Source organism: Rhinatrema bivittatum, chromosome 1 (assembly GCF_901001135.1).
Source record: "Rhinatrema bivittatum chromosome 1, aRhiBiv1.1, whole genome shotgun sequence".
NCBI lineage: Eukaryota > Metazoa > Chordata > Amphibia > Gymnophiona > Rhinatrematidae > Rhinatrema > Rhinatrema bivittatum.
The window spans coordinates 352074059-352093209 of NC_042615.1; the positions used below are offsets into that span (position 1 = coordinate 352074059).

The following is a 19151-nucleotide window of genomic DNA, read 5'->3' on the forward strand; positions in this document are numbered from 1 at the left end:
AGGATGCTTGTGGTGGTTAGTTATAGTTTATTTGATCTTTTTACAAACTGATGATCATATTTTTCATTTTTTGTCATTCTCATTTTGATTGCTGTGTAAATTCTATTGTGCCTTGTGAATCTTTAGGGCATGCATTTCCCTTGTGCTTAAGAATAAATTGTTCCACATCACATGATCACTGCCCAAAAGAGGTTCTTACTATTAAGGTTTGCTTTAACATACGTAAAGTTAATGAGTTGAATGTTGGTTCCTTGATTTGATTTAGCATGTGACCTAGATTTCTTGATTATTTCTTTAGTAAGGCTCTGCTGAAACTGGCTGAACATAATGTAGATGAAGGTCAGTGATAGCATGCGACTCAAGCTGACTGCTCATTCTCTACGTAACATTGCTCATCCCGGTTCTGCTAATTTCCCAGGTGCTTCTCACTATGGGGTGGATTTTAAGAGCCCTGCTCATGTAAATCCGCCCGGATTTACGCGAGCAGGGCTTGCGCGCCGGTGCGCCTATTTTACATAGGCCTGCTGGCGCGCGCAGAGCCCCGGGACTCGCGTAAGTCCCGGGGTTTTCCGAGGGGGGCGTGTCGGGGGCATGTCGGGGGGCGGGGCCGATCGGCGCGGCGTTTTCGGGGCGTGTCGGCGGCGGGCCCGGGGGCGTGGTTTCAGCCCGGGGCGGTCCGGGGGCGTGGCCGCGTCCTCTGGAACCGCCCCTGGGTTGCGTCTAGGCGCGCCAGCGGCCTGCTGGCGCGCGGGGATTTACTTCTCCCTCTGGGAGGCGTAAATCCCCCAACAAAGGTAGGGGGGGGGTTTAGACAGGGCCGGGGGGGTGGGTTAGGTAGAGGAAGGGAGGGGAAGGTGAGGGGAGGGCGTTAGCGAATTCCCTCCGAGGCCGCTCCGATTTCGGAGCGGCCTCGGAGGGAACGGAGGTAGGCTGTGCGGCTCGGCGCGCGCTGGCTACACAAAATCGGTAGCCTTGCGCGCGCCGATCCAGGATTTTAGCAGATACGCGCGGCTCTGCGCGTATCTACTAAAATCCAGCGTACTTTTGTTTGCGCCTGATGCACCTACAAAAGTACGTGAGGGCGCCCTTTTTTAAAATCTACCCCTATATGGTTGCTATGCTTCATCTATTTCCTCAGTGACCTGAAGAAAGCTCAGATTTCTATGGCTATGATAGTGAAACAGTGCCTCATGAAGCTGCTCTCTTGCAAATCCACAACAGATGGGGCTCTATCATAAGAAGAGGGGGATTGCCAGGTACCCCTGGGTCTCTTGTGATTTCATGGCAGGTAGAAGTCCTCCATGGCCATGCTTTGCTTTTTATTCTCATTGGTGAAATAACTCAGATCTGGGTTCTGAGCGATGTCAAGAGGGAATTTTTAAAAAATGCAAACTTCCAACTCTATCATATTTACTATAACTGACAAGTTTCTAACAATAAAATGCACACTAATTATTCTGAGAAGAATGTCTTCTTGTGATATCTAACAAAAAGAGGAGGCCTGGCAAATCGAACCATATACTGTATTCAGGGGATTTACAATGTATACTAGATGCAGTATTCATTTTCTTAAAATTATTACAAAACTGAACTGTCCCATCTGGCTTCCGGGTTAGGATGTTGGGGTTCCACCACTCACTCTTAGACTCTATCATCTTTAGATGTAACATGTTCTTTACTTTCCTCTTGACCACCTCCTTCCTGCTCTCAGTGATCTGTTATGGTTCAAAATATGACCTTTATGGCCAGGTCTACATAGATATTATGCATAATGACAGGGATTTAGGTTTTGCCCAAAATATTCTGAAACTTGGTTAGGTTTATGTTAAAGTTGAAAGTTGTAACAAACATAGTGCCTGATTTACTAAAGGTTTTTTTCCCCCCATTTTGTGTCTATTGAAAAATGCTTAGTAAATAGGGCCCATAATTTATCGTATATGTTGATCTTTCAGTAACTGCTTACCCATAAGTACTTCTAGTGCTAAATCTTCTTCTATCCCCAAAGCCTCATGCTCTCACTCAGTTTTTGGCTTTCGCTCCATGCTGCAAATAAGACTAAATTGAGGAACCACAACATCTAGCACTGATTACATGAACTGTCTAATTCAGATAGAGCAAACTCACTGGGTTATTCATCAAAATGCGTTAGGGCCTGAATGCATGTTAAATGGGTCTAACGCACGTGATAAATATCACAAGGCAACCACAATCATTGAGAGAGAGAGAGAGAGAGAGAGAGAGCGAGATTGGAGATAAAGCAGAGTTTGTTACCTGTAACAGGCGTTCTCCTAGGACAGCAGGATGCTAGTCCTCACACAAGGGTAACATCATCCGATAGAGCCCGGCACAGAAAACTTATGTCAAAGTTTCTAGAATTTTTGACTGGCACACTGAGCATGCCCACCATGCCACTATCCACGCATCCATGCAGGGTTGCTCTCCAGTCTCGTAACATAGAATTAAAAAAAAAAAAAATAAACACAGGAGAAACCCAACTCTGTGGGGTGGCGGGCAGGTTTTGTGAGGACTACCATCCTGCTGTGCTAGGAGAACACCTGTTACAGGTAAGCAACTCTGCTTTCTCCTAGGACAAGCAGAATGGTAGTCCTCACAAATGGGTGATCCCTAGCTACAGGCTGTTCCCGAATAACAACAAGATCAACCAGCACCTAACCACGTGCCAACGAGCACAACAACGCTTGTGTGGTTGGTAACAGAGGGAGACAGCCTGAACCTGAATAATGGGCCACAGGTAGGATGAGTTGGGTTTACAGCTGAAAGAGATTCCGGAGGATGGATTGGTCGAAGCTGCTATCCTGTCAGCCATCCCTGTCTAAGCAATAGTGAGTGGCAAACGTGTGGAGAGAACTCCACATCACAGCTTTGCAAATCTCAGCCATGGGGACCGCTCTCAAGAGGGCCACCGAAGCTGCCATGGTTCTGAATGAATGAGCCTTGACATGGCCCCTAAGCTGTAGTCCCGTTTGCGAAAAGCAGAAGGAAATGCAATCCACCAGCCAGTTAGACAGGGTCTGCTTGGCAACCACAACTCCTAATCTATTCTTGTCAAAAGAGATGAAGAGTTGCATGGACAACCTATGGCCTGTTGATTGCTCCAGACAGAAGGCCAAGGCTCTCTTGCAATCCAAGCTGTGCAGAGTCCGTTCACTCTGGTGCGAATAAGGCTTGGGAAAAAAGTTGGGAAGATCGATAGATTGGTTAAGATGGAAATCCATCACCAGCTTAGGCAGGAACTTGGGGTGTGTACGCAGAACCACCCTATCATGAAAAAACTTCGTGTATGGTGGGTACGTCACCAAGGCCTGCAGCTCACTGACCCTGGATGCTGAAGTGACTGCAACTAGAAACATGACCTTCCAGGTCAGGTACTTCACAGGTCACAGGTGCTCAAGGGCTTGAAAGGAACCTTCATGAGCTGAGCCAATATCAGATTGAGGTCCCATGACGCTGCAGGAGGCCGCAGGGGAGGCTTCAGTTGAAGCAGGTCCCGCATAAAGCGCCCCACTAAGGGATGCACAGAGATGGGCGAACCATTCACACCCTGGGGGTAGGCACCAATGGTACTCAGGTGCACTCAGACGGAGTTGGTTTTTGTTAATCTGGTTTTTCTTAAATAACAACTTAGGCAGTCTTCTTACAAGTAAAGAACTTTTATTATCGAGAGGAGTAAAAGGAAAAACTATAGATGCCTTGCTTAAAAGCAAATAAAGTACAAAGAGTGTTGTAGGTACTGGGATCTAGTCTCTGCCTGCTACCAGCAAAGTAGCAGAAAAAAAGATGCCAGCCACTTGTTTCCCTGTAGAGCACTGCTTTATACAGTTCTTATCTTTCTCACACCAATATTCATTCCTTGTCCTTATATGGTATTACTTCCTGTTCTTTCTTATGTTCTATACTCCTGCTTTCTGAGGCACGCTTATCACAGTGCTTGATATCTGCGTGTTAGTTAGCATATCTAGATAGAATATCTTGATGTGATTAGGGTTAAATGGTCTTAGACCCATGCATAGGAAATTATAGGAAATAGTATCAAAGGCTTTGCCTACAAGCTGTTATTTCCTGAGACCTTTATCTTATTCTCATTTTCAAGTCAGTGTCTGAGAGATGTAGCAGGTAATCAAGAGGTTTCGATGTGAAGCAGGAGAACTAATCTAAGCCATGATGCTCACACCACAAGGAAAACCTCCTCCACTTCAGGCCATAAGACTTTCTGGTGGAAGGCTTCCTGGAAGCCATGAGGACCCGAGACACATCATCCGACAGGTCAAGGGACTGCAGAATTAGTCTCTCAACATCCAGGCCATCAGAGACAATGCCTTGAGATTGGGATGGCGCAGCCTGCCCTGATCTTGGGAGACTAGATCGGGGGATGTCCTCAGACCAATCAGTTCTTGGCCAGAAAGATCCAGCAGGAGTGGGAGCCAGATCTGATTCGGCCATTGAGAGGCCATGAGGATCATGGTCCCCCTGTCCTACCTGAGCTTCGGGAGAGTCTTCATCACCAGAGGAAGCGGAGGATACACATTCAAAAGGTCCTTGTCCCGATGATGGGCAAAGGTGTCTGAGGCTGGTTTGCCATCCCCCCCCGCCCGTACAGGGAGCAGAACTGTTTCATACTGCTGTTGCAGGGGGAAGTGGAGAGATCCATATCCAGGGTTCCCCAGAGGTGGAAGATCCGATCTGCTGCCTCCTGGTTCAGGGATCATTCTTGGGGTCGGAAGTCTCGACTCAGCCAGTCCGCCACCACATTCTCTGTCCCAGCCAGGTACATAGCTCATAACAGCATGCCCTGGTCCATGACAGATCTGACCTGTCTCCTGACACAGGAGGAATGACCTCGAATCTCCCTGCGTGTTGATATACCATATTGCCACTTGGTTGTCAGTCTGAATCAGGACTGCCTTGTTGGACAGGCAATCGCTGAATATCCAAACAACATAACAAATTGCTCAAAGCTCCAGGAAGTTGATCTGACACTGAGCTTCCTGAGCAGACCACAGACCCTGTGTGCGGAGCCCCCTCAACATGTGTGCCCCATTCCAGGGTGGATGCATCCATAGTAAGCACAACTTGGGTAGGGGGAGACTGAAACGGAACACCCTATTCCAAACTGGGCAGGCTTTCCCACCAAGACATGGAGGTCTGGAGAGCCGGAGTAACACGGATGCATACGTGGAGGTCCCGGGTGACCTACTGCCATTGGGACTGCAACATCCATTGAGCTCTGTGCATATGCAAGCAAGCCAATGGAGAAACATGGATGGATGCAGTCATGTGACCCAGAAGCCAGAGCATGTGGTAGGCTAAGACCTGCCAGCTCCGGTGAACTACTCCCGCAAGGGACGCCAGAGCGATTGCCTGACTGTGAGGGAGATAGGCTCTGGCCTGAGCCGTGTCCAGCTATGCACCGATAAAGCTCAACTGAGGCAGTGGGGTAAGATGAGACTTCAGGTATTTGATGACAAACCCCAATGACTCCAACACCTGAATGGTCAAGTGCAGGGACCGAAGTGCTCCCTCCTGGGTGGCACTCTTGACCAGCCAATCGTGCAAGTGTTTCCCTTCCAGGATCCCTAGACAGTGGAGGTGTGCACCCACTATGGCCAGACACTTGGCGAAGACCCGTGGGGCCGAAGCGAGGCAGAATGGCAATACCCTATACTGGAAATTCCTCTCACCCACAATGAACTTGCTCTGCTTGTGGACCCTTGGGCCGAGGAGGAGTTTTCTCCACCTGTAGGGAGGCCCCCCACAGGTTCCCTATGTCAGCTGGTGAGGCAGGAGGGTGGCAGAGGCCCCTGTTGGGCTTCACCACTACCAGCCCTCAAGTTGAGCTCTCGGGTACTGGGGCCAGCTGGACTTACATGGGGTCTCTGCAGCAGGCTGGAGTCTGAGGGTAGCAGAAAACCAAGTCGGTGCCAGGGCTGAGGTCACAGCATGCGGCGTAGACTCGAAGGCAGTGTCCAGGCGAAGTCGTGGCAAGTGGCGAAACTTGTAGTCGGTGTCCGGTCCAAGGTCGTGGCAGATGGCGTATCTTGTAGTCAGAGTCCAGGCGAAGTCGTGGCAGGGGGCGAAGTTCGTAGTCTGTGTCCAGTCCAAAGTCAGCCAAGGTCAAGCATAGAGGCAAGGAGGGCACGAGCGAAGGCAGGAACTCAGGAACTTGCAGGAAGCAAGGAGACCTGTTGCCAAGCCATCTGCTGGGAGCCAGATACAGCCTTAAATAGGCTAGAGCTGTGACATCATCAGGGAGGGCCAGCAGCATTATCCCGCCACCGGCCCTTTAAGGCCTGGGAGAAGGCGCATGTGAGCACCTAGGAGGAGCCCAAGGGGGCGGTAGTCGATGGCGTCCTGGCCACAGAAGAGAGGAAGGAAGCTCAAACAGCCGCCAACTGCATCCTGCGGTGCAACTCCTCTTGGAAATCCACTGGATGGACGGAGGGGGAACCATCACCAGATCCCCCTTGGAGCTCGAGGGAGATCGGTGCAAGGCATCGATATTAGTGGGGAACGCCTGGGACTCCTGGGTTTGATAGAGGGTGGCGCCTCCTCTCCACAGGGTTGCTTCGGGGGATTCACAGCAGGCGCTGGTGCTGACCCGAGCCCAGTGCTGTGTGTGGACAGAAACCAGTGGCAATGTTTCCTAGACTTCCCACAGTGCTCAGTCCAGTCTTTCCCTGGTGCTGAGGAGGAAGGAGACGACACCGATGTCCTGGATCTTGAAGAGACCGATGATGGTCGATCCCCAGCACCTCTCTCCATTGAAGGTCCCAGTGGAAGGGTCCCAGTGGAAGGGTGGACAGTGATGGCTCAGTGTCCATTGGTTCTCCTCAGTCCCTTGGATTCAACGCCCCCGACACCAGAGTTGAGGGTTCTGATGTTTTCGACCCAAAGGGCTTCTCCATTTAATCCAGGTGGGCACACCGGCCCTTGGGGGTTATCTGGTTGCAAAAACGACACCCCTGGACATCGTGTGATGCCCCCAGGCTGAGGATACACAACTCATGCGGATCAGTGAGGGACATGGTCCCCGGACACTGGGGGCACCAACGAAAATCCGGTGTCGCCATGAGGAAAAAATCGGTGGGCGATCAATGACCAGTAGCCACAGAGGAGGTGAACCACTGGGAATCGACCGCATAGAAGAAAACTTACTGCACAGAGAAAACTTACTGCGCCGCCCAATAACTAAGCTGGGGGATGGAGAGACCCGGTGCAGGAAATATATCAATGATCGACTGCAAAAAGCTTTCCAATGAGAAAAAAGATCACAAGCTCCACAACTATGAGATGACCGCTCCACAGAAAAGACTGGAGAGGGATCCCATGTGGAGGCGTGGATAGTGCTCAATGTGCCAGTCAAACCTTGACATAAATTTTCCATGCCGGGCTCCTTCTGATGATGTCACCCATATGTGAGGGCTACTATCCTGCTTATCCTAGGAGAATAGGACTCTATATATAATAGCACTGTAGATGGGCACATTCACATCAGGGTTGGTTGGGGAGGGGGGGGGGTGTTACATACACAGTCAGAGAAATTAACTGCAAATTTGAAACCACACTGAAATTTTCTTTCATTTGAATTGATGAAAGGTACAACAAGAGAAGTTGATTTGTATGATGCAATCTCTAGCTGTCTTCAACGTCTGAAGCTCCCTTGGAGAAAAATGGTAAATGTCACCACACAAACCAGAGCTGGTAAGTTCACCTCACCTGTAAATGGCAAGGCTGCTACAGCTGTCCACATTATTTGGCATAAGATGTTCATGTTGATTGAGATGCAAAGTGTTCATCTGATACCAAACGGTACATGTGTACTTCTTGGCATTGGCACTTATGTCTTCTTCTTTTTTTCCACAGCTCTCTCCCAGGACTCTGCCGACCCCAGCCATCAAGCCCCAGGGACCAGCAGCGCACCAGCACTTTTCCTAGGCTTAGCCAGCGGACATTGCTAAAGTAAAGCAAATCCTGGTGTTCAGCATCTGTGTCATCAAAAGGGAGATGAACTTACGATAAGTGAGTCCCTTTGACCTAATGTAGTTCACCTCATGCACTACTGTGTGAACTACATGCTCCATGTCCAGGACATTATTGTATAGTGCCTCCTGATGTATAATACAGTGTAGAAATATTAGTCGTTGCATTGGATCCTCTTTTTTTACTTTGTTCTCTATTCTTTTGAGAAGTCTAACCTCTTTACCAGTTAAATTTGCTGATCCATCTGTGGTGACATTTACCATTTTTCTCCAGTGGCGCTTCAAACTTTGAAGACAGCTAGAGACTACATCATATAAATCAACTCCTCTTGTTGTACCTTTCATTGATTCAAATGATAGACATTCTTCAATGGTTTCAAAACTACAGTTAATTCCTCTGACTGTGTATGTAACACCCAACCTACCTTGAATTGAATATGCCCATCTCTAATGCTAGATATATATACCATCCTATTCTCCCTATTACAGTGCTCTCTCTCTCACTCTCTCTTGGAGGCATATACGTACACCAAATAGCATGCCATGCATAAATCAATGCTTCCTCCGTAAAATGACATGCAATTTGATACCATATAGCACTTTGTGGAAATTGTCTATGTATTGCGGAAGATAGGAAATTAGCCTAACCATGCCCATTTTTTATAGTAGGCACTATTTCTGCTATATTTATAGCATTTTGATGAATCTAGGCCTCAGTCCATAAGTACCACAAATAGGTTTGGTTTTCAGGCTAGCCAAATTATGCAAATCGACCTGGCTCCTTGACCAAAAGAATGCAAATCTCTCATGAATAATCATTATATCAATCCTGAAAAAAATCAGTTTGCAGCAGTTGAGGAGCAGAGCTCACCATCTCTGGCCTAGCTGGCTTATATTTCTTATCCTGGTCCTGGAATGTGAAGAGAGATGGTCTAATGGTTGGAACACAGGACTGCAAAGACAGAATTAGGAATTTCAGCACTAGCTCTCTGTGATTACCAATCAATCTATGGTCAAGAATTTTTCTCTTTAAGCACTATGAAGAATTAATTTGGAAAAGAGATAAGTACTCATGACCAAATCACCTGGACTCGGTCTCTTCACCTGTAATAAGACATCAGAGGAGGCAACCAAGCAGGGAATAAGGCATGGCTCTCCATCTGAAATAACTATAAAAATGAATCTGAATTTTAAAAAAAGCAAAGTAAGAAATTATTAATAATGCCCTTTTTATATGGTGCTTACATTCATTCTGGATCACAAAAATATTTTTCAAGAGTAATAAACAATGCAATAACTACTGAGGAGAATACAACCAAACAAAATCATTAACTAGGCAGAGCTGTGTGCCTGAAGAATAATTTATTGTTGACCATCCATCTGCCCTTGAAACATAAACAGCAAAGATGAAAGAGTTTTTAAGTTATTAAACTTCCTTCTTGCGTTGAGCTAGATCCTGATCTTTGCCACCTGCTTCTCTTTTGCAAGCTCATTGTAGAAAATTTTGAGTTAATTTCCTCTGGGTTCACTGAATTTTGCTTAAAAAATTTCAACAGGAACTGGAACAGAAAAAAAAAAAAGGAAAAATAAGTTACTGATTTGTCATTTATTATTGGATAATAACATGAAAACAAAACATACATTTAGAAAGTATGGGCTTTTTTTTTTTTTTACCATATCTAGAGAGGGTTTAGTTCTGGATCCTTAATTAATAGTAGAACACTAATAGTTGGGCTAGGGTAGGGATGCTGTAGAAGCAGTATTCATAGCCTCTGGGGGAGGGGGGAAGGATGTGGTCATGGCCACTGCTTACTTCCTGTACATTTATTCCTTAGGGGTATTTAAATGTCCTATTTACAACTCACTTTTCTGTCATTTTCTTCAGGGTATGCATGTTTCATCATGTTTATGATGAAGACTGTTGACCATTTTAATAGCTGCCTTCTGGACTATTTAGTTTATATTCTTTATCAGGGCAGAAGATTTTGTTTTTCAAAAATTAAAACACAAAAAAAGAAAAATTGGTTCTTACCTGCTAATTTTCATTCCTGTAGTACCAAGATCAGTCCAGACTCCTGGGTTTTGCCTCCCCACCAGCAGATGGAGACAGAGAAACTTTCATGACACTACCCCTTAACTTGAAGTGCCACCTGCAGTCTCTCAGTATTTTCTTGTACCCAAGCCAAATAAAAACCTAACACTAAACATTTTTCCCTTAATGAGCAGGAGGAAGAGAAACACAATAAGAGCTAAATTTGTGTATATAAAAAAAACTCTTGTAGGACAAACACAACCTGTACCATTCTTCTGAATAATGAGCGGATTCTCCAAAATTGACCCACCAGATAAGGGCGGGACTCTGGACTGATCTGTGGTACTACAGGAACGAAAATTAGCAAGTAAGAACCAATTTTCCTTTCCCTGTACATACCCAGATCAGTCCAGACTCCTGGAGATGTACCCAAGCTTCCCTAAATGGGATGGGACTGAGTGAGTCCCGCTCTGAGGCCTGGACATCCAGCCGGTAGTGCCTGGTGAAAGTGTGCAACGATTTCCAAGTTGCCGCTTTACATATTTCCTGCAGCGAAACTTGCTACACTCGGCCTGGGAAGTAGCCTGGGAATGGATAGAATGCGCCCGAAGCCCCACTGGAACTTGGCGACCTTGACAGATATTGGCAAAGCCAATCACTCTTTCAACCATTTCACAATCGTAGCTTTGGATGCTTTTTGCCCCTTTTTGATCTGATAAACAAAAGCTATTCGTGACTTTCAAGTAACGCAATAATGCCCGCCATATGTCCAAAAACTGCAAATCTCTTGAATGAGGCGCAGAGGCTTCCAACCCCGGAAAAGCTGGAAGCTTTACCAATTGATTAATATGGAATGACGATATCACCTTTGGCAGAAAAGACGGGACAGTGCGTAAGGTAACTCCTGAATCTGAAATTCTCAAAAAAGGCTCCCTACATGACAAGGCCTGGAGTTCCGAGATTCAGTGAGCGGAAAAAATCGCTACCAAAAAACCCACTTTCAAAGTGAGATCCTTTAAGGTTGCCCACTTGATAGGTTCAAACAGGGCCGAAAACATGCCCCTGAGGATCACATTAAGGCCTAGATTTATCAAAATGCAGTAAGTACCACATGCGATAGCAAAAGGTGCATGGTTTATGCAAATATTAAGTGTATTGCACTAATTACCTATGCGAAGAGCTGAGTTAGTGCAAATTGTGATAACATTATCAGACTTTGCAATAGGTGCCAGACCTGTTGTATTTCCTGCATGTGAGAGAGAGAGAGCGAGAGAGAGAGACTAGCCGTAGTGGCCTTTCTCTATATAGGTATTTGTATTCCTATGGTAGGCCCACCTAGTAACTCTAGGTGAGGTTTAGGTATTAGTGTAGGGGGTTAGGTGCCACTTTGACATTCAAAGTGAGACGTACGAACAGAACAGTGGTCTCTTGTGAAGATTTGATGACCTTCGGAGTGAGGAAACTCACTCCAAGATGAGATTTGGGCAATGTTCTCTCAACCTAGCTTGATGGATTCTCTACCTGGGTAACATCAAGCTAGGTGGAGAGAACACTGTACAAATCTCATTTTTGGGTGAGTTTCCTCACTCCGACGGTCATCAAATCTTCACAAGAGATCACTGTTCTGTTCGTACGTCTCACTTTGAATGTCAAAGTGACCCCTAAAAAATACCTATCTAGGGAGAGGACACTATGGCTAGTCTCTCTCTCTCTCTAAAATGCGATCAAAATTTACCGCCCGGTCACAGCAGCTATTGCACAGCTTAACGCTATTCAAAAAGGTGTAGTTAAAATCTGCGTTAAGTCTGTGCAATAGCTCTTCGCAGACAGGCAAACCCAGCCCATTCCCCGCCCCTAACTCTTCCATATTTACATCTCACCATACAATATGGTGCTATCGCATGCATTACACACGTTTTCACATATGGTAAGCCCTTAACGCATGCGAAAATGCCGTAGCGCATTTTGATAAATGACCCCCTAAGGTTCCAAGAAGGACACAGAGGATGAACTGGTGGCTCCAAATGTTTGACCCCCACCCCGAAGAAAACAAACCATATCCGGATGACTAGCAGTTGAAGATCCTTTCACTTCACCTTGAAGACAGCCCAAGGCTGCCACCTGTACTTGGAAGGAATTAAAGGATAATCCTTTGGACGGACCATTCTGCAGAAAAGCCAGAACCTGAGCAATGGAGGCATGCCAAGAATCTAGCCCTCGCTCCATGCACCAGGACTCAAAGAACCCCCAAACCCTGATATACGACAAGGAAGTAGAGGTCTTTCTAGATTCCAAGAGCGTTGTGATAACCGCCTCTGAGTAACCCTTCTTCCTCAAACGGCGCCTCTCAAAAGCTGTTACGCCCATCAGTTGCAGGCGGCTGCGACCTCTGCTGCTCACCTCCTTTCTAGATGCAACTCCGAGTCTGGGGAGAATGGCGGCCTCCGCTTGCACACGACGACCTTCATGTCATGCCCGGGACGGTGCGGGCACTCCTGGCGGCCATCTTACATCCAGGGTTACCTAAGGCGCGTGCGCCTGCCCCCTTCTTGAATGCGTCATGGAGGGAACCTAGGGGGCGTCCCCACCGCATGACATCATCCGCTTACCATACTTAAGCTCAGCTGACTTCTCGCAATTCGAGTTAGCAAGGAATCTCGTCCTGCTAGTTCCGCCTCTCTGGGACTTCACGTCACTGACTTCTGTGTGACCTAGGTACCCGCTCCTCGGGGGCCTTGCCGCACTCAGGGCTATCCGCTCCTCAGAGAGCCATTCTCTGTCTCTCTGATTCAGTGAGTTCCTGCATCATCCTCAGACGACTCTAGCTGTTCCTGTTCCAGTCATCCTTGGTGCCTGATCTCCATCTGCTTCTACAGTACCGGTGTGAGTACACAACCTTCGTGGCACGGATTTTATTTATTTAATTTATTTATAACTTTTATATACCGAGGTTCCTGTATAGGATACAGATCACCTCGGTTTATAAAAAACTGCAACTTCGCACAAAGGCAGTACATAAAACAAGTGAAAAACAAGAAATGGTATAAGAAACAAGTCTATCAAATAACTGGTACAAAGAACTCAAACTACACACTGAATATTATGTAATAAGAAAGAACTCTAGCTGAATATTATATACTAAGAATCGGTCCGGGAGACCGTCATGGGGAAATTAATGGGAGAGGGAGAAATAATAGGAGAGGGAGAAATTAATGGGAGAGGGAGGATTCTCGGGATACCTCTCTTGCGGGCCACTACCGGATCCCTCTTGTCTTTTGCAACTATACCAGCGGCTTCCAGCCTACCCCGCGCTGCGAACCACTACTGGGATTGCCAGCACAAGCTAGCCTAGAAGAGGTATTCACCGGACCACTCCATGCTGACTGACCAGCTACAGTACTGACTCTTTTGCTTCGCTCTTTGGATCTAAATTGCTGTATAATAAAGTTATTTTCTCTGTTGTCCATCACTGCTGAGACCACACCTGTTGTGGTGAGTGCCCACAGGGCTCCTCCCTGTGGGTGGAGTCTTCACTCCCCTCGACCCAAGGGCCCACTACTAGTTCAAGACACACAGAGCACAACAGATTGCTAACTTCATGGACCCAGCTCAGCTCTCAGCCTTGCAGGCCATTCCTGGCCTGGTCCAATGGATCACCGAGCAACAGAGGTCTCTCGATACTTTGGCTACCGCCTTTAACCAGCTGAATTCCAGACTGAAGGATTCTTCTACTTCCAGCAAGAATGCATCACCCCCAGTGCTTACCAGGCGAACTATAGTTCCTCTACCAGCTCCTACACGTTTCACAGGAGACTCCCTGTTGTGTAGGGGCTTCCTCAATCAATGCTGTATGCACTTCGCTTTACAACCAGCTTACTTCCCTACTGCTACTACCAAGACTACGTATATTTTGTCCCTGTTGGATGAAAAGGCCCTGGCTTGGGCTTCACCCCTATGGGAGTGCAATGATCCAATTCTTAATGACTTGCCCGGGTTTCTGGCTCTCTTTAAGTCAGTGTTTGATGACCCTGCTCACCAGTCCATTGCCGCTTCTGCGCTCCTGGATCTACAACAGGGAACTAAACCACTCCCGGACTATGTGATTAAATTCAAGACTTTGTCTTCCGAACTCCTATGGGATTCAGGTTGCTTTAGAGCTATATTTCTATGAGGTCTCAATTCCCGCATAAAAGACGAACTTGCCGCCCGGGAGTTACCTGACACTTTAAGCTCCCTGATGGACCTTGCTGGGCGAATTGACCACCGTATACGTGAATGCTCGGTGGAGGTGAAACCTCTGAAGAAACATGTATCCAATGGAATCTACCGCCCACTCCGGTCCAGGCTGCACCTAACCTGAAGAGGAAGATGAACCTATGCAATTAGGTCGTAGCCATCTGACTGCCAAGGAAAGGCGCTTCTGTAAAAAGATGGGTCTGTGCATGTGTTGCGGGAAGACTGGCCATGCAGTTCAAACCTGTCCTATCTGTCCGGGAAACACGCAGACCTAGGATCCGCTGGAGAACTCTTTCTAGATCTAACTGCTCCTTTTCCTCCACTGACTCTTCCTGTCTCTATCATCTCTGGGCCTTTCGAGTTCGCCACCCAAGCCCTGGTCAACTTGGGTGCAGGCGGGAACTTTATTCTCAAAAGACTGGTTGAACATCTATGACTTCCTACTGAGCCAGTACCTACACCACTGCTCCTCTCGTCCATTCATGGCGAGCCATTGCCTGGCCTGGAGAAGTAACAACTACCACACAGCCTGTCTGTCTACATACAGGATCCTTGCAAACAGAGACCATCACGTTCCTGGTTCTCGAAAAAGCCATCCACCCCATTGTGCTTGGCATACCCTGGCTTCAGGATCATTCTCCACAATTTAATTGGTCATCTATGGAGCTATCCCAATGGGGCCCTGACTGCCATGACAGATGTCTAAAAAAAATAACTCTCTTGCCATGCATGGCTACCACTTCTGCTCCTCCTGGTCTACCACCTCAGTACGCTTCTTTTCAAGATGTATTCTCAAAGCAAGCTGCAGATGTACTTCCACCGCATAGATCCTTTGACTGTGCCATCAATTTAAAGCCCAATTCCGAACCACCCAGAGGAAGAGTTTATCCACCATCCTTATCTGAGACTGAGGCCATGTCGGCTTATATCCAAGAGAATCTGAAGAAAGGGTTTATTAGACTCTCCAAATCTCCGGCAGGAGCTGGGTTCTTTTTCATCAGCAAGAAGAGTGGATCCCTTCACCCTTGCATCGACTACAGAGGTCTGAACGAGATCACCATCAAAGATCGGCATCCATTACCGTTAATTTTGGAACTATTTGATCGGCTCCAGGGAGCAAAGATTTTCACAAAATTGGATCTAAAGGGTGCCCTCAACCTCATTCGTAGTCGTCACGGGGATGAGTGGAAAATGACCTTTAATACTCGCGATGGCCACTTCAAATATTTGGTGATGCCTTTTGGCCTCCGTAACGCCCCAGCCGTATTTCAAAATATGATGAACGACATTTTGCGTGATCTACTATATCAGTGTGTGGTCGTTTACCTAGATGACATCCTTATCTTTTCCCGTGATGTGCAAACTCACCAAACTGATGTCATTATTGTCTTACAGCGGCTTCGAGATAACCGCTTGTACGCCAAGCTTGAGAAGTGCGCCTTTCACCAAGAGTCTTTTCCATTCCCTGGGTACATCGTGCCCAGTAAGGGTTTTCAAATGGATCCTCAGAAGACAAAAAGCATACAAGACTGGCCTCAACCCGCTGGTATCAAGGCTCTATGCCGCTTCCTTGGCTTTACAAATTATTATCGCTCCTTTATCAAGGACTACTCTACCTTGACAGCTCCCCTTACCGCGATGACGAAAAAAGGAGCAAACTCTTCACAATGGTCTCCAGAAGCCATCACCGCATTCCAAGTATTCAAAAAGGCTTTCTTCCAGAAACCCTGCCTATGTCACCCTGATCCCCACAAGCCATTCATTGTCAAGGTGGATGCCTCAGATGTCGGCGTTGGGGCCGTGCTTAGGCAGCACAGCGATTCTCTTGTTCTACATCCCTGCTTGTTCTTCAAGGCGCTTCTCACCAGCAGAGAGGAATTACGGCATCAGCAATAAGGAACTGCTTGCCATCAAGCTTGCATTTGAAGAGTGGCGTCCCTGGTTAGAAGGTGCCCAGCATCAGATAACCGTGTTCTCTGACCACAAGAACCTGGCCATGCTCAGAGGCTTAATCATCATCAAGCCAGATGGTCCCTGTTCTTTAACAGGTTCAACTTTCTACTCAAATATTGCCCCGCTGAAAAGAATGTTCGAGCAGAAGCTCTCTCCCGGTCCTTTATGCTTGATGATATTCCGGACGAATCACGTCACATCATTGACCCTGAGAAGATAATGCTAGCCACTACCCATTCGGTGTTAGCGATGCCGGCCGCGGCGGGCCGCAACCAGGGTCGGGCCGGTGGTCGCGGCAAAGATTACCCACCTGAGGCATCGGGCAGGGCTCCTGTGGTGCAGGCAACTCTCTTCAGGTTTCTCCTGCAGCCGCTCCGCGGCCAGGCTTGGCCACATGGTTCCTCGGTCGGGTCGGCTCCTCCCCCTCTGCTTTTACTAGGGCCACGCGCGTGGCTGATGTGAATTCTTAAAGGAACCATGACAGGAAATAGTCATGGCTCCTCCTGAGACTCCTCCCCTGACTTCCTGTACTTAAGGCAAGGTCTGAGCCTCAGACCTTGCCTTGTTATCAAGTTTCCTGGCTGAATTTATTCCTAAGCTTCTTGTTCCTGGTTCTTCGTCCCGCTCTGCTTCCCTGCTCCGTGGATTGACTCTTGGCTTCTGACCTCTGGACTGGCGTTCGTGTTTCCGTGGCTTGATCCTGGTATGGCTTGTGACCCTTCTCCTGATTGCTCCTGCACTGGCTTCGGACCCTTCTCCTGTTTTGACCTTGGACTGGATTTCGACCCTTCTTGTGTACCGAACCCGCGGACCGGCTCTGGACCACTCTGTGACTCCTTCCTCAAGACTACTACAACCTGCTGGAGGTGCCAGCCATCTGGAACACACGACCCACAGGAGGCGCCTGCATCCCGACCTTTCTTCAGTCTTCAGAGAAGTCTCTTAAGTCCCAGCGGCCGGGTCCCTTCAGGCTTCTCCTGGGGGGATCACGAGCTTCCAAGATGAAGTCTTCATGCAACAGCTACAGCCTTCGGCCTCGCCCTTCGACGGTAGAGACTTAAGGGGATTATTTCCCTTTTAGGTAGCGCTGACACTACCTCGGAACAGGGGTCCACCTTCTGAATCATAACATTTGGTTCCTACAGGCAAAACGGTGGTTCCACCATCTCTAAGGAAGAAGCTGTTGAACTGGGCTCATGACTCTAAGTTAGCAGGCTACCGAGGACAAGCCCATACCCTAGTGATCTTACAGCGATTCTATTGGTGGCTGTCTATGAGAAAAGACGTGCAAGCGTACCTGGAATCCTGCACCTCCTGCACAAGACAAAAGCCTCCGACCGGTTGCCCCTGGGACCTGCTCCAACCACTACCCATTCCTGATGAACCTTGGATGCACATTGCAACTGACTTTGTGGTTGATCTGCCTCCTTCTAGTGGGAACAATACGATATGGGTTACAGTGGACCGGTTTTCGAAAATGGCACACTTCGTTGCTCTTCCGGGACTGCCATCTGCCCCAGAACTTGCCAAACTATTTGTGTGGCATATTTTTCGGTTACATGGGATGCCAAAACACATTGTATCACACAGAGGTGTCCAGTTCACCGCCACGTTCTGGAGGGCACTGTGTCGAAAGTTCGATATTTCTTTGGATTTGACTTCTGCGTATCACCCCCAATCTAATGGACAAACAGAGAGAATGAACAGAACTCTTAAGCAGTTCATCCACACATATTTCAACTTTAGGCAGAATGACTGGGCAGAGTTACTACCCTGCGCAAAATTTGCCTTGAACTCGCATTCGGCATCCGCCACAGGATCCACGCCATTTCAGATTGTGTATGGCCGTCAGCCACTTCCACCACTTCCCTTACCACTGAATGGTGCATCACCGGCTGCTCAAGTTATGGCGGATGAGATACATCAACTCTGGTCTCAGACAAGGAGCTTCTACAGAAGGCTGGGCAATGGGTAAAAAGATTCTATGATGCTCATCATCAAGCAGTAGAGATGTGAATCGTGTGATCGATCGTCTTAACGATCGATTTCGGCTGGGAGGGGGAGGGAATCGGATCGTCGCAGTTTGGGTTTTTTAAATATCGTGTAAATCGTGTAAATCGAAAACCGGCACACTAAAACATCCCTAAAACCCACCCGACCCTTTAAAATAAATCCCCCACCCTCCCGAACCCCCCCAAAATGCCTTAAATTACCTGGGGTCCAGTGGGGGGGGGAGGGCGGGAAAACCGGCACACTAAAACAACCCTAAAACCCACCCCGACCCTTTAAAATAAATCCCCCACCCTCCCGAACCCCCCAAAATGCCTTAAATTACCTGGGGTCCAGAGGAAGGGTCCCGGTGTGATCTTTTACTCTCGGACCTCGGACCTCCATGCGTTGTAAAAACAAAATGGCGCCGGCGCTACCTTTGACCTGTCATATGACAGGCCGGCGCCATTTTGTTTTTTTGTCCCCCGACATCAGGAGCGTAGGAGATCGCTCCCGGACCCCCGCTGGACCCACAGGGACTTTTGGCCAGCTTGGGGGGGCCTCCTGACCCCCACAAGACTTGCCAAAAGTCCAGCAGGGGTCCGGAACGACCTCCTGCAGTCGAATCGTTTTTCCGTATGGAAAAACGATTCACGGTAGGAGATCGCTCCCGGACCCCCGCTGGACCCCCAGGGACTTTTGGCCAGCTTGGGGGGGCCTCCTGACCCCCACAAGACTTGCCAAAAGTCCAGCGGGGGTCCGGAACGACCTCCTGCAGTCGAATCGTTTTTCGTATGGCCGGCGCCATTTTCCGTACGGAAAAACGATTCGACTGCAGGAGGTCATTCCGGACCCCCGCTGGACTTTTGGCAAGTCTTGTGGGGGTCAGGAGGCCCCCCCAAGCTGGCCAAAAGTCCCTGGGGGTCCAGCGGGGGTCCGGGAGC

The 19151-nt window shown here is 48.1% G+C and overlaps 1 protein-coding gene and 1 long non-coding RNA gene across 6 annotated transcripts in view; one reads left to right on the forward strand and one right to left on the reverse strand.

Annotated features, from left to right (window-relative positions):
• LOC115080773 lies at positions 1-8207 on the forward strand. The gene is made up of 3 exons (XR_003853651.1): positions 1-339; positions 7615-7719; positions 7882-8207. It is a non-coding gene; the product is annotated as an uncharacterized LOC115080773 (long non-coding RNA).
• Positions 8208-9342: 1135 nt separating this feature from the next.
• Positions 9343-19151, reverse strand: part of FAM47E (family with sequence similarity 47 member E) — a 184174-nt gene continuing 174365 nt past the window's right edge. For all 5 annotated transcript variants that reach the window (XM_029599863.1, XM_029599893.1, XM_029599872.1 and 2 more), the window contains one exon: positions 9343-9556. In XM_029599863.1, the coding sequence (XP_029455723.1) occupies positions 9416-9556 (141 nt within the window). In that variant the 3' untranslated portion in view covers positions 9343-9415. The remainder of the gene's footprint in view (positions 9557-19151) is intronic.